This window comes from Colossoma macropomum, unplaced genomic scaffold, assembly GCF_904425465.1.
Source record: "Colossoma macropomum unplaced genomic scaffold, Colossoma_macropomum, whole genome shotgun sequence".
Taxonomy (NCBI): Eukaryota; Metazoa; Chordata; class Actinopteri; order Characiformes; family Serrasalmidae; genus Colossoma; species Colossoma macropomum.
This window is the reverse complement of record NW_023494805.1, coordinates 1,402,476-1,418,433: the sequence shown is the minus strand read 5'-3', so window position 1 is coordinate 1,418,433 and position 15,958 is coordinate 1,402,476. Positions and strand designations below refer to the sequence as shown.

The 15,958-nt window shown below is 40.8% G+C and overlaps 1 protein-coding gene across 1 annotated transcript in view; it reads left to right on the top strand.

The window, feature by feature from the left end:
- The window catches only part of LOC118826307 (NACHT, LRR and PYD domains-containing protein 3-like), a 71,312-nt gene that overhangs the window by 36,977 nt on the left and 18,377 nt on the right, over nt 1-15,958 (top strand). Inside the window, exons 4-7 of the mRNA XM_036597238.1 lie at nt 65-119; nt 630-834; nt 1,050-2,817; nt 11,145-11,315. Of these exons, the coding sequence (XP_036453131.1) occupies nt 65-119; nt 630-834; nt 1,050-2,817; nt 11,145-11,315 (2,199 nt within the window). The remainder of the gene's footprint in view (nt 1-64; nt 120-629; nt 835-1,049; nt 2,818-11,144; nt 11,316-15,958) is intronic.

Here is a 15,958-nt window from a genome sequence, read left to right as displayed (position 1 = left end):
AGTGTATTTATTGTGCTGTCCAGATGGCCCACAATAGTCTACTGATAATCTTATGTTTTGACAGAGCCCAGAAAGAGAACTCAGATATTGCCAGGAGAAACTTGGAGATCATATTAAAGGTGTGTTTATGTGTGTGTGTGTGTGAGAGAGAGAGAGAGAGAGAGAGAGAGAGAGAGAGAGATCAATGGTCATGTAATCTGACTCTAATGAGTAGTGCTTCTGGGTTTTTCTCAATTATTATAATGCAATATAAATCATAAATTCATTTGCCACCATAACTGGGGCTGACCATTGTTTCATGCCAAAGATTTCCTTATTCATTAGATTATCCCAAAACTGAAACGTTGATTTCTAGCATTTAGGTGTCCATCTTTAACCTTTGTTTTTAATCTCCAAAAGCTTTATGTAACATGATGCCACATGACATAAGTGTTGGAAATTGAATTTTGGAAACAAAACCAGTAAAAAAAATCATCTGTGATAACATACAAACAATTAATAAACACATTGTATCTACTATTGTTTGTACTAATACTAATATTAATAATAATGATTATGATGATCATAATGATGCAGACTCCTTCACAGCCATAACAGGCCCTGTTTCTCTATATTTTATCCTGAATCAGGAGCTGGAGCACAAAGTCATCTCTCTGGTGAAGAATCATTTGAAGATGTTTGTGAAGCTGCTGAGTCTGGATTACCCAGCATGTTCTGAGAGAGAGGTAGTAGATGAAGAGGATCAGAGCAGTGTCAGAGAGGGGGTGCTGAAGATCACACTGACCGTCCTGAGGAACATGAACCAGACTGAACTTGCTAACACACTACAGACCAGTAAGACATCAGGGTCGCATGATTTCTCATCATATAAATTAATTTACATAATTAAATTGTCATGATAATGTAATAATAATAATAATAATACAGAAATATTAGATTTCATTTAGTGATGTCACTGTCTTGCATCATAATTTATTTATGGAAATACTAAAACAAAATGTTAACATTTAACTTGTATTGTTATTGCCACTGCTTCCTCTTTTTATTAGCACTGAGTCCTTCTTGTACTCAGAAGATGAAATCAACACTGAAGGAAAAGTTTCAGAAAATTGATGAAGGAATCTCAAATTCTGGAACCTCAACCCTTCTGAATGAGATCTACACAGAGCTCTACGTCACAGAGGGAGGGAGTGGAGAGGTCAATAATGAACATGAGGTCAGACAGATTGAAACAGCATCCAGAAGACCAGCAAAACAGGAGAAACCCATCAAATGTAAAGACCTTTTTAAAGACAAATCTATCAGAACTGTGCTGACTAAAGGAATTGCTGGAATTGGAAAAACAGTCTCTGTGCAGAAGTTCATTCTGGACTGGGCTGAAGGAAAAGCAAATCATGATGTCCTCCTCATAATTCCACTTCCTTTTAGGGAGCTGAATTTAATGAAAGAGAAAAAACTCAGTCTGGTGGATCTTTTTAATAAATTTTTCACAGACACAAAAGAACTAAAACCAAGAGACTATCATCACTACAAAGTCATGTTCATCTTTGATGGTCTGGATGAGTGTCGACTTCCTCTAGATTTCCAGAACAGTGAGAGCTTGTGGGATGTAACACAGTCAGCCTCAGTGGATGTGCTACTGATAAACCTCTTCAAGGGGAATCTGCTTCCCTCTGCTCTCCTCTGGATAACCTCTCGACCAGCAGCAGCCAATCAGATCCCTCCTGAGTGTGTTGACCTGGTAACAGAGGTACGAGGCTTCAGTGACCCTCAGAAAGAGGAGTACTTCAGGAAGAGAATCAGTGACCAAAACCTGGCCAATAAAATCATCTCACACATTAAGTCTTCAAGAAGCCTCTACATCATGTGCCACATCCCAGTCTTCTGTTGGATTGCAGCCACTGTTCTAGAGAAAGTGTTGGGTGGAGCAGAGAGTGGAGAGATCCCCAAGACTCTGACTCAAATGTTCACCCACTTCCTGATCTTTCAGATCAAACACAAGGACCAAAAGTACCATGGGAAATGTGACACTGATCCTCAGCAGACTAGAAGAATTATAATGGCCCTGGGGAAACTGGCTTTCCAACAGCTGGAAAAAGGCAATCTGATCTTCTATGAGGAAGACCTGAGACAGTGTGGCATTGATGTCAGAGAAGTGTCAGTGTACTCAGGAGTTTGTACCCAGATCTTCAGAGAGGAGTTTGGGCTGCATCTGGGGAAGGTGTTCAGCTTTGTGCACCTGAGCGTTCAGGAGTTTCTGGCTGCTTTATATGCATTTATTTCCTTCATCTCCAACAGCAGAAATGCTCTGCTAACTGGATTTTATATTTTCTTCAGAAAGCCCACAATGTCTAACTTCTTCAAGTATGCAGTAAATAAGGCCTTACAGAGTGAGACTGGACACCTGGACCTTTTCCTCCGCTTCCTTCTGGGCCTCTCACTGGAGTCCAATCAGACTCTTTTACAAGGCCTACTGACTCAGACAGGAAGCAGCTCTCACAACAAAGAGGAAACAGTCCAGTACATCAAGAAGAAGATCAGGGAGAATCCCTCTCCAGAGAAAACAATGAGTCTGTTCCACTGTCTGAATGAACTGAATGATCATTCTCTGGTGCAGGAAGTCCAAACATATCTGAACAGAAGTGGGACCAGTGGTGTCAGTGGAGCTGAACTCTCTCCTGCTCAGTGGTCAGCTGTGACATTTGTCTTGCTGAATTCAGAAGAAGAGTGGGATGAGTTTGATCTGAGGAAATACAATCCATCAGAGGAATGTCTTCTGAGGGTTCTACCAGTGGTCAAAGTGTCCAGAAAAGCTGTGTGAGTACTTAAATTCAGTCAGCCTTAAATTGTACTAGACTGTTTTTCTTAATTTTAACCCAAGTAATGCATTCTAATTTTAGACATGTTGATGCTTTCATTCTCTTTACACAAAATCTTCCTGTTACTGTGTGTCAGTCAAACCACATCTCCATGCTACTCTATCTATCGTACAGACAACTTCTCCAGCAAGCTTCCCCAGTAAGTAAAACCATGATATGCTGCAGAACATATCGCAACTAGAAACCTTGGATAAATTGCAAAGTCCAGTCCATGCTATGAACTCACTCCACTGCATCTGTCTCAGGCATTGCGAAGACAACAAAAGGACCAGATATGACCTGCATAGATCTATCAAAGAGGCCAAGAGACAATACAGATTAACGCTAGAGCGATTTTATTTTAGGAATAAGTCTTGTTTATCCTGAAGCTAAAAAAGCTTGTTTCTGCTATTTTTGCACTAATAATTAATCATGGAGATGCCATTACAGCAAAAAGACTTTTATGTGCAGCTGATACAACAACAAGAAAGCAACTTTAAAGAATTTGTTCAATTCATCATGGAGACCATGAACAAAAGGGTCGATGAACTGGTTAAAGAAACATATCAGTTAATGGTGAGCTTGCAGTTCTCCCAAAAGGAAATCGATGAAATAAGACATGACACTAAAAAAAATTAAAAATGACTTTAAAGTGATGCAATCTGACATAAAATCCATGTGCGAGTCCATGTTAACAATGACGGGGAAGATGGACTACTTGGAAGGTCAGTCTAGAAGAAACAATGTGGTTCTAGACGGCATTCCGGAAACTCTGAACGAGAACTGAACAGAAACAGAAACAGAGGACAAAGTAAAGATAGTAATGTCAGAAAAGCTTAACATGGATGTGGAAAAAGTTGAAATTGAAAGAGCTCACAGAACCAGGAAACCGACAATAATAAAGCCAGACCACGTTCTGTAGTGGTAAAGTTTCTCAGGTTCAAAGATAAAACAACCATCTTAACTAACTCCAAACACCTGAAGGGAAGCAACATCTACATCAGTGAGGACTATACAGAAGCTGTACGTCAAAAGAGGAAAGAACTTATTCCAGCAATGAGAGCTGCAGGAGATGGGGAGAAGTAGCATACATCAAGTATGAGACACTCGTAGTCCATCTTCCCACAAAGAAAGAAAAGAATGAAAAGGATGTACAGAGAACAAGAGGTGTGAGTCCAGCTGTACGTACATAAATCAGAACACATGCACAGACAGATGACGTGAAAAATTAATAAGAACAGTAATATGAGGTGTAGCAAAAGCTGACAAGGACAGACCCATCAAATGTCTTCCTTAAACAAATTACCAAAAAAGGGGCTGAACATAGCACACCTCAGTATATATATTGTCTGAGAAATAAAGTTTATGAAATATCGGAAATACTGAAAGAATATGAATTTCACGTTTTAGTAGTCTCAGAAACACACCTAGACTCTACCTTTGATAATGACATATTATTACCTTTGATAATAATTTATAGAGCCATAAAAGAGTGGAATTCCCTACCTAAAATAATGTTTAAAAAACTGATAAAAAACACTATTTAACAAATTTAGAGATCAGTTAAGTAGGTATGTCCTTGGCAGTTGGAAAAACACTATGGTGCATTGGGCAGGAATGTAGATATTTACCAGAATATAATCACAATATAGTTTCAGTATTCAATCGTCTTTCTTATGTTATGTTATGGTTACATTGTCTACTTTGTATTTTTTTTCTCTTCTCTCTCAGTTGATTTTTTACTCTTGTGTTTGTATGACTTGTATTGTTAATTGTTACCACACTATTTTTGTTATGTATGATATGTCTACTGGACCCCAGGAAGAATAGTGGTTATCACAATAGCAGCTAATGGGGATCCTAAATAAAAATTACATGCATGCACCTTTGTATTGCTTACACACATTAGGCACCGTTTATCATGGTGCTTTAAGATTTATTACTAATTATCAGTTGATTACTCACCAATGTGTTCTTTAAAAAAGAGCATTTTTTATCCTCATTGACTACAAATAGGCTGATTCATTTGTATACTTTCATTTATAAATTTATACTTGATTTATCACCTTCTTGTCTATGTAATTTTATATATCAAATAGGATCAGGTGTGCACTCTCAAAATATGTGTGCTCTTAAGATTCCCACTGTATGTACTGAATTAGGAAAATAAGCTTTTAGTCATGCCAGACCACCTGACTGGAATTTGTTACAGAAAGACAAAAAACTTCAGGAACTTGTGTTATGGAATTATTTAAAAACATTCTTCAAATGGGATAAGTGGGTAAAACTTGATTTATTGGTGGTTTATTATTGAATTTTCTGTATTATGTTAGTAAAGTGTTTTGTGAGAACAACCTGTTATGTGTTGCTGCCTATCTTGGCCAGGACTCTCCTGCAAAATAGATTTGGTTAAATAAGGAAATAAAAAAGTACTAATTATAATAATGTATTAAAACGATGTGGTCCAATGAGGAGTAAGACATCATGCCCATATACTATCTGGACCATAGACTGCTGTTACAAAGCGCATGTTTCCGGTGGCGCAGCGGGTAGCTGCAGCGGCTACTTCAGGAACAGCAAAACTGTGCTTTTTTTGCTGTTTTTGTCTACTATATGTCATGTAACCCGACCAAAACTATATATCATGACTACTTCAACCAGCACCAGCATCTACCATCGCCAGAGTCTGCTACAGCTGAGAAATAAGCTTCAATCTCAATCTCTACTTCCAAATGAACTGTGGGAAGAGCTGCGCGAGCTAGGCCTGCTAAGATCCACAACGCTGCGTGAGCCTGCTGGCTGAAAGCAATGCGCGAGAAGGCGGAAGCAAAGCAAGCGAGGCTGGGTGTGCGCTAGGCTAATGGCTAACCCCAGACGACCAGCCGTTCCAACGCTTCTTCTCTCAAATGTTTGTTCCTTGGAGAATAAATTGGACTACCTCCAGATTCAGCGGGCTACCCAGCATGAGTTCAGAGACTGCTGTGTTTTCGTTTTTACGGAGACATGGATGACGAGCTCAACTCTGGACTTAGCCGTTCAGCTTGACAGCCTGTTGTGCTTCCGTGCGGACAGAGACGCTGAGCTGTGCGGTAAGACTCGAGGTGGGGGACTGTGTGTTTACATCAACACTGAATGGTGTAGAAACGTGGCGCTTAGTCTCTAGTCACTGCTCACCGCTGGTGGAGTTTGCAATTGTCAGAGCCAGGCCATTTTACTTACCAAGAGAGCTAAATATGCTGTTCATAGTAGCGGTGTACATAGTTCCCAGTGCTAATGCTAATGCCGCACTGAGCGAGCTGTACAGCGCTATCAGTGATCTCCAAAATATGCACCCAGATGGACTGTTTATTGTTGCTGGAGATTTCAACCATGCAAATCTGAAGTCAGTGCTCCCCAAATTTCATCAGTATGTGGACTTTGCAACCCGTGGGGCTAATGTGCTGGATCTTGTTTACACAAACATCCCCGGCACGTACAGGGCTGAGCCCCGCCCCCACTACGGCTACTCAGACCACATCTCTGTGATGCTCATTCCAACATACAGACCGCTCATCAGACATGCCAAACCAGAACAGAAGTAAGTGAGAACCTGGTCACCAGGAGCTATCTCTGCTCTTCAGGACTGTTTTGAGCACACTGACTGGGAGATGTTCAGAGAAGCTGCAACTTCCGGTGACTCCATCAATCTGGAGGAGTATACAGAATCAGTGACTCGCTACATCAGCAAGTGTATTGATGAGGTTACTGTCTCCAAACTCGTCACAACTCACCCCAACCAGAAACCATGGATGACTTCAGAGGTGCGCATGCTGCTGAGAACCCGTGACAAGGCTTTCAAGTCAAGGGACAGAGCAAGCCTCAGGATAGCAAGAGCCAAGCTTTCCCGGGCCATCAAAGAGGCTAAGCGTGCCTACTCAAAGAAAATCCATGAACACTTTCAAAACACTGCTGACACACGGCGCATGTGGCAGGGCATCCAGGCCAACACTAATTACAAGTCACCTCCACCTGCTTGTGACAGTGATGCCTCCCTTCCGAATGCGCTAAACAACTTCTATGCTTGGTTTGAAGTACAGAACGTCACAACGGCGAGGAAAACCACACCTCCTCCAAATGAACAGGTACTGTGTCTGTCCACAGCTGATGTGCGGAGAACTCTACTCAGAGTCAACCCACGGAAAGCACCAGGATCCGACAGCATACCGGATAGAGTGCTCAGAGATTGCGCCGCACAGCTGGCTAATGTTCTCATGGACATATTCAACATCTCTCTGAGCACTGCAGTCGTTCCAACGTGCTTCAAGTCCACCACCATCATCCCTGTGCCAAAAAAGTCTCCAGTGTCCTGCCTCAATGACTACTGTCCCATTGCACTCACTCTAATCATCATGAAGTGCTTTGAGAGGCTTGTCATGAGGCACATTAAAGACCAGCTTCCTCCTTCACTGGACCCACTGCAATTTGCATATCGCTCCAACCGCTCTACAGATGATGCCATCTCCACCACACTCCACCTGGCTCTCACCCACTTGGACAATAAAAACACTTACGTCAGAATGCTGTTCATAGACTTCAGTTCAGCATTCAACACCATCATCCCTCAGCAGCTGATTGGAAAACTGAGCCTGCTGGGCCTGAACGCCTCCCTCTGTAACTGGGTCCTGGATTTCCTGACTAAGAGACCTCAGTTAGTCAGGATAGGTAATAACATCTCCAGCACCACCATACTGAGCACCGGTGCCCCTCAGGGCTGTGTGCTCAGTCTGCTGCTGTTTACCCTGCTGACTCTTGACTGTGCTGCAAAGTACAGCTCAAATCACATCATCAAGTTTGCTGATGACCCGACTGTGGTGGGTCCGATCAGCAAGAATGATGAATCAGCATACAGAGAGGAGGTGCAGCGGCTAACAGACTGGTGCGGAACCAACAACCTGTCTCTGAATGTAGACAAAACTAAGGAGATAGTTGTTCACTTCCGAAGAGTGCAGGGTGACCACGCCACACTGACCATCACTGGCTCTGCTGTGGAAATCATCCAGAGCATCAAGTTCCTCGGCATCCACATCACAGAGAACCTCACCTGGTCAACACCAACTCCATGGCCAAGAGAGCCCAGCAGTGCCTCTACTTCCTATGGAGACTGAAGAAAGTTCACCTCCCCCCTCCCATCCTCACCATGTTCTACAAGGGGACTGTGGATAGCATTCTGAGCAGCTGCATCATCGCCTGGTTTGGGATTTGCACCGCCTCCGACTGCAAGACCCTACAGCGCATAGTGAGGACAGCTGAGAAGATCATTGGGGTCTCTCTCCCCTCCATCATGGACATCTACACCACACGCTGCATCCGCAAAGCCACCAGCATTGTGAACGACCCCATCCATCCGTCTGGCAGAAGGTACTGGAGCATCCGTGCCATCACTGCCAGACTCTGCAACAGCTTTGTCCCTCAAGTGATTAGGTTTCTAAACTCACAAGGACTGAACCCCCCACTCATACACACCTCTTTTGATGCTCTACTTACACTATCTATCTGGAACATTGCTGCCAATACTGTGTTTACACTGTTTACAACCTCAGTAATTATAATTGTTTTACTACCTCAGTAACTGCTGTGTATTGTACATTATCTGACATAACTTACAGACCACATCACGTTAAATATGTCTGCACTTTATTCCACTACCTCATGTCCAGAAATCTATGCTGTGTCAGTGCTACACTGTCCGGTCTGTTTACTGTGTCTAATGTCTGTTTAATTTATTGTATTTATTGTATTGTTTTCTAGCATGATTTTGTTTGCATGCTGTCTGCACGTTCGCACACTGTAATTTTGTACTTTTGTACTTTTTGTTCCTTGTTGCACCTTGTTCCTGGTGGAATGTAATTTCACTCCACTGTGTACTTGTACATAGATGGAATGACAATAAAAGCCTCTTGACTTAACTTGACTCATTTTGTGCATGTGCAGATGAACACATTTACACGTGATGCAGTTTGTAAACTCTGTTGCCCATTGGGGTTAATCAAATGTAATAAACAGCTGTATTTCACTCTCACTTTCTGTCATTATTGACATCAAACTTGGAGAGGAAAGAACACAAGTTTACCTGATTGCTATTCCTGCCATTCACTCTGATATGTTTTTTTGAGCAGATGGATAATTCCACTTCATCCTCTCATCCTTGACATGATGGGGGGTAGGGCATGTGCATAATTTGCAGGGCCCTAAGCAATGCATAGTGAGCCTATAGAGCTGACTGGCTCTGATAATACTTTGTGCCATTTACATTTACATAGTAATTAAGTTGCTATTAATAGGGGTCTGTTATTATATTTTTTAAGTAAAAAAAGATATCTGCTCTATTAACATTTTGCAAATATCATATTTACACTTTTTGTTTACCTCTAAAGTAGACCATCATTCAAGATAGAAGTTTACTTTATCATAGCTTATGATAATCTATAACAATAACAGTATCTATCCATGATTTTCATTTTTCAAACGCAAATTACATAAAGTACAATTTAATTTTTTTAAGAACTGACATCAGATTTTGCAGTGTAAATAGATTACATGTTATTCAAAGTTAAACTGCTGGGTTCTTACTCATAGTAAGATCTTGGCACACATCACACCAATAATCCATCAGCAACATGAATAATGTAATTCATTTTTATGTGTTGGAATTGTAAATCTACTTTGAATATGAGAAAGAAGTACACTATATTTCCAAAAGTACTCACTCGTCTGCCTTTACACGCATATCAACTTGAGTGACATCCCATTCTTAATCCCTAGGGTTTAATATGATGTCTGCCCACGCTTGGCAGATATATCAGCTTCAACTCTTCTCGGAAGGCTTTCCACAAGGTTTAGGAGTGTGCTTATGGGAATTTTTGACCTTCTTCCAGAAGCACATTTGTGAGGTCAGATACTGATGTTGGATGAGAAGACTTGGCTCGCAGTCTCCACTCTATTTCATCCCAAGGGTGTTCTATCGGGTTGAGATCAGGACTCTGTGCAGGCCAGTCAAGTTCTTCCACACCAAAGTCGCTCATTCATGTCTTTATGGACCTTGCTTTGTGCACTGGTGCACAGTCATGTTGGAACAGGAAGGGGCCATCCCAAACTGTTCCCACAAAGTTGGGAGCATGAAACTGTCCAAAAACTCTTGGTCTGCTGAAGCATTGAGGGTTCCTTTCACTGGAACTAAGGGACCGAGCCCAACTCCTGAAAAACAACCCCACACCATAATCCCCCCTCCACCAAACTTTACACTTGGCACAATGCAGTCAGACAAGTACTGTTCTCCTGGCAACCACCAAACCCAGACTCAGCAGATCTCTGTGCACTATGCACCTCAGTCATTTTTGGCCTGCCACTTAGTGGCTGAGTTGCTGTCATTCCCATTCGCTTCCATTTTTTTATAATATCACTGACAGTTGATTGTGGAATATTTAGTAGTGAGGAAATTTCATGACTGGACTTGTTGCACAGGTGGCATCCTATCACGGTAGCACACTGGAATTCATTGAGCTCCTGAGAGTGACCCATTCTTTCACAAATGTTTGTAGAAGCAGTCTGTTTGCCAAGGTGCTTGGTTTTATGCATTTGTGGCCATGGAAGTGATTGGAACACCTGAATTCAATGATTTGGATGGGTGACTGAAAACATTTGGCAATATAGTGTATAAGGGTACAAACATTTTTGTGCTTATTTCTAGATGCAAGATAAAGTAACATCACTCTATCCAAAATTCCCCTGTTTTACAAGCACTATTTGCTGTATTTACTCTGATTTTACAGATTAGCTGGCTGTCATCTTACCACAACGTCCTGTCAGAAACTATCGTCAGCTATACAATCAGTAAACTCCCCCCTGAAAGAGCTGGACCTCAGTAACAATAAATTGCAGGATTCAGGAGTGGAGCTGCTCTCTGCTGGACTGAAGAGTTCACACTGTAAACCGGAAATACTGAGGTGAGCTTTCTGTAAATTAAATATTTAAGAATAAACGTTAAGCTCTTATATTTCATATATTTTAATATCACTAAGGGTTCTGCACACATATCAATAATCTATCAGTCATGTGAGGAATGTAATTAGTTTTAAATGACTAGTAAATATAAAGCAAATTTGAATGTGAGAAAGATGTATCAGGCTACAAACATCTGGTGTACTTATTTCTTATTAAAAAGTTACAGCAACACATAGAGAATAATTTTATTCCATTCTAATTCCCTTATGCAAATGTACCGAATACTGCATTTTCTGTGTCTTACAGACTAGCAGGCTGTAATCTCACCACAATATCTTGTGAAAAACTGTCAGCTCTACTATCAGTAAACTCCTCCTTGAAAGAGCTGGACCTCAGTAACAATAACCTGCAGGATTCAGGAGTTAAGCTGCTCTCTACAGGACTGAAAAGTTCAAATTGTAAATTGGAGATACTCAGGTGAACTTTCTGTGAATTCAGTCCTGAATGGAAAATAAGAAACAAACAATAACTGAAAAGGCTAATATCATTTTAGAATTCTACAGTATGTCTCTGTGTTTCTGTTAAAGTTGTAAAAAACATATTGATGAATATTTAGGGTGTTGTTTAAACAGCTTCTTGAGTTTCTTTCATTGTATTCATAAGTCCTTGTCTCAGTCTTCTGTATGATCTGCTGTAATTTCTTTTTCTTGGCAGACTACATTTCTGTAATCAACAGCTCTCATTAATGTTACACCTTCTAATTTCTCTGACGTAAATGTACCAAGTACTGTATTTTCTCTTTTACAGAATAGCTGGCTGTAATCTCACCAAATTATCTTGTGAAAAACTATCATTAGTTTTACAATCAGTAAACTCATCCCTGAAAGAGCTGGACTTCAGTAACAATGACCTGCAGGATTCAGGGGTGATGCTCCTCTCTGCTGGAATAAAGAGTTTACACTGTAAACTGGAGATACTCAAGTGAGTTTTCTGTAAATTTGATATTTAATAAAAACATTAAGTTCTTATATTTAAAACATTTTTTTTTAATTTCCAGGAATGATCACATACACATTAAAAGTTGGTGGCTTTTGGTGAAATTTGCTATTTTTAATAATAAACATGCTATTGCATCTGCTGCACTCTATTGCAGCATTGGTTAGAATGCCCAAACTAATAATTTCATTGTACAAGTAAACTGGTTGTGCATATTACAATAAGACTTTTGAAACTTGCACCTATTGATTAGCTATAACTTTCTTAAATTACACAGTCATGCTTTTCATGAGCTCCACAACATTGCCTGACTTCAGCTTAATTTGAAAGATGCTGAAATAGTAGTTCATGCCGTCATTGTCTTACATTTAGATTACTATACTTCTCTTTTCTTTACCATTTCTGGTAAGACTCTACACTGTGAAAAGTAGAAATTGACAGAAGTTGATGACATTCATCCCTCCGGCTTTGAGACCTACTTGGATTCCATCTCCCAGAACCCTCTGGGTGATTATGTGACTCCTGACCCCTTCCGCACACTAAAATCTTCTGCTGAATACTGATGTGTTTCACAGGTTGCTTATAGATAGTGTTAGTATAAAGCCCTGGCTTTTACAGTTAGTCATTGTGAGGTACTGCTTCTTTTCACAGAGCTACTGAGCGTTTCTATCCACTGTTGTGTTTTGCTGATTCTGACCATTTTCGACTTCTCCTTTTGCCTGACACCTTTTGGAGTGTTTGCTGATTGTTACATTTGTCTTTTTGAGCTTTGTGTCCTTTTTGGATTTGAACTGTGCCTGTATACTGACTATGATTCTGGATTTCGATTCGAATAGTAAAACCTCTTTTTCCTTTTTTCCCATGAGCATCTGACTCATTCTGTTGTGTTACAGAATATCTCACCACCAATGCACATGGCCGATCCGGAGTCTTTACAAAAATCTCTCGTGGAGCAAGGCCACTTGTTGGGCTGACATCTGCAGGGTTTAGCTGGGGTAACACATTCTGTTAACTCGTTGGCACATGAACAGTAAGTGTGAAGGAGCTCACCAGTCAACTTCAGACCATGAGCATGAGCACTTTAGAGCCAGAGGCAAGTTCCACCAGTTATCTGTCTCAAACAGAAGCACTGAACTCTCTGTTTCCTGTGAGTAAACTTATAGAACATAAGAACCCATAGAACATAAGAAGTTTAAAGAGCCCATGCAATGTGACTCATCCCGATTATCCAAGGAGGAAAGGCTCCATTGCCTGAGAGAAAACCTGTGTCTGTATTGTGGTGGTGCTGGTCATCACCTCTGTGACTGCAGTCAAAAATCTATTTTCTAAATATTTAATTTATAATGTAACATTGCCAGAACGCGAAAGGCGAAACTTGGAAGTGGGTAAGTGCAGCGCCTGGACAGTCTGTGGCGGCACATAACAAAAACACACATGGATGAGTGAGAAATCTGACCGGCTCCCTCTGCATTAAAGCCAGGTTAGATCAGGAGTCTCAACCCAAACGATAAGAAGATCCATTTTGTCCTTTCAACAAAAATCAAACCACCTTGGGAGCCACAACATTTAATGTTCAGTATGTGTTAATGTCCTAATTTAGGCTAAACAATATAAACAAAAATGCGGATTTACTCTGCTCTGCTTTAAGCTTTATCTATGGCTGCTTTTCTTAAAACTCCGCCAGAAAACTTTTCCTCAAAAGTTGAATAGTTGCTTCTAAAATGTGCTGTTTTACGAGGCTGAAGTTGCTTTTCACTCGCCAGCATCTTGCTGAACTTTCCCGTTCCACCTTAAATTCTGACCGAGGCGCCGAATGTGAATGCAGCACCATTTAAGGTGGAATGGGAAAATTAGAAAGAGAAGCGACTTCATCTTCACAACTTTTTAGTGTTTGACAGTCTCTCACTGCAGATTTAATGTACCAGGAAACCAACAGCGCTGCTTATAAATGCAAATAAGTCCGTTCATCTCCAAATGTTCGTCTTTCTCTTTTCCTTTTCGTTCGCTACTAGCAAGGCGAAATCTCATTGCTACGTGAGAAACACCAGTTCTGAGTCGTTGCGAAACAGGGCTTTCGCACCCCACACCCCCCCTCCCCCAATCACGAGACCAAAACCAAAGTTATGAAATCACTAAAGAATATATAATGTGCTGCGTGGTCATCCATTACCACTGGATCTTATTTCACCGTAACTGCACATTTTATCACACACACACACACATATATATATATATATATATATATATATATATATAGATATATATATATATATACATATATATATATATATATTAGAGCTGGGCAATATGGCCAAAAATGTTATTATGATAAACAAACTTCATATTGTTCGATATCGATACACATCACGATAAATGTCAAATCATTATTTCTTTCAAATTGAAGGCTCTTTTTTTACTCCTGAGTGGTTAATTGCTGTTTTAAACTATCCTTTATTGTCAGAACATGACAAACATTCACCAAACAGTGGAACATTTCACAAATCTGTCATGGGAGAGTGGGAGAAAGTGTCTGGTGAGCTGTTTTTACCAGCTAGAAAAGCACAGCCGCAATTTTTGTAATAGTCATAATTTAAGAAAGAAAACAGATTATTTTTAGCTGTCTGTTGATGAGTGCTAGGCTAACCAGTTACAAATGTTAAATAAGTGGCCAACAACAGTGCTGAACTGTTTAGTTTCTTAACAACATCAACTTAGTATGAACAGCAAATATTAGCTGGCTCGGTACATCACAGTATTCAAACACCAGCCAGCAGACCAACTGGGGTTCTCTATTCTGTTGTAGTATTTGAGGGGTGAACCGCAATATATCAACACCAGACAAACGGTGTCCTCCTTTTAGGTATGTTTAAACTGAAAGCGGTGCTTTTGTGTCTTGTTTGATATACAGTATTATCAATTCACCATGTTGTGTGAGCGACAGAGCTGCTTCAAGTTAGCCAGCTGCTTAAAACAGCTAGCCTGGAAAGATAATGTTCTCTCACTTTCCAATGGCTCACAGCTTCCTCAATTTACCTTTGTTTAAATCAGAGCTGTAACCTGCATGAACCCACTTCTTTCTTTCACTTTCATTGCTTGGGAATGCACTTATACTTAAACATGAGCGCTGTAACAGTGCTTTAGTTGTGAGGGGCAGACGTCATTTAAGCTTGTTAGGATGTACAGAAAGAAGTCAGTTCACTTTAGGACAGTATAGTTACGCCACTTATCTCGTCACTCACACTTGGTCACAAGAGAACAGATCACCGGTCGCTCCACTCAAATAGCGAATGTATAACTCTACGTTTCAGATGTTGCTAAAGTATATTTGGCGACTTATTTTACTTGCCACCCCCTCCCTCTCTAATCATGTTGAAAAACCCGGAAGTGCGCCCTCTCCTGGTGAGTAGTGTCGCTTTCATTGCAGGAGAAAATGCCACCAGGACTGTTGCTAGAACGTGGAAGAGTGAGAATGATCTATCACATACAAAACTTATTGAACATTTCTAAAGTTATATCGCGATAATTATTGTTATTATTTATTTACTACCTGTGCTCACTGCCCCTAGTGTGTGTGTTCACTAGTGTGCATGTATGTGGGTGTTTCACTGCACGGATGGGTTAAATGTGGATGTATAATTCTTCTATGGGCAAACACAGTTGGCTAATGGTTCTGAATTCCAATTCCAAGAAACTGTTGCACAGTCTGGCTGTGAGGTCCTGAATGCTGCAGTACCTTCTTCCAGAGGGCAGAAGAGAGAACAGTTCGTGTGGGGTCAGTCACAATGCTAGTGGGTTTTCGGATGCAGTATGTTGTGTAAATGTCCGTGGTGGAGGGGAGAGAGATTGCAATCATCTTTTCAGCTGTCCTCACTACTCGCTGGAGGGTCTTGCGGTCAGAGGCATTGCAATTTCCAAATCAGGAAGTGATGCAGCTGCTCAGGATGCTCTCTATAGTGCCTCTGTAAAAGGTGGTAAGGATGGTGGGTGAGAGGTGACTTTACACCAGTCTGTCAGTCACCGCACCTCCTCTCTGTATGCTGACTCATCGTTCTTGCTGATGAGACCAACCACACTAGGGTCATCAGCAAACTTTATGATGTGGTTGGAACTGTGAGCTGCTGCAC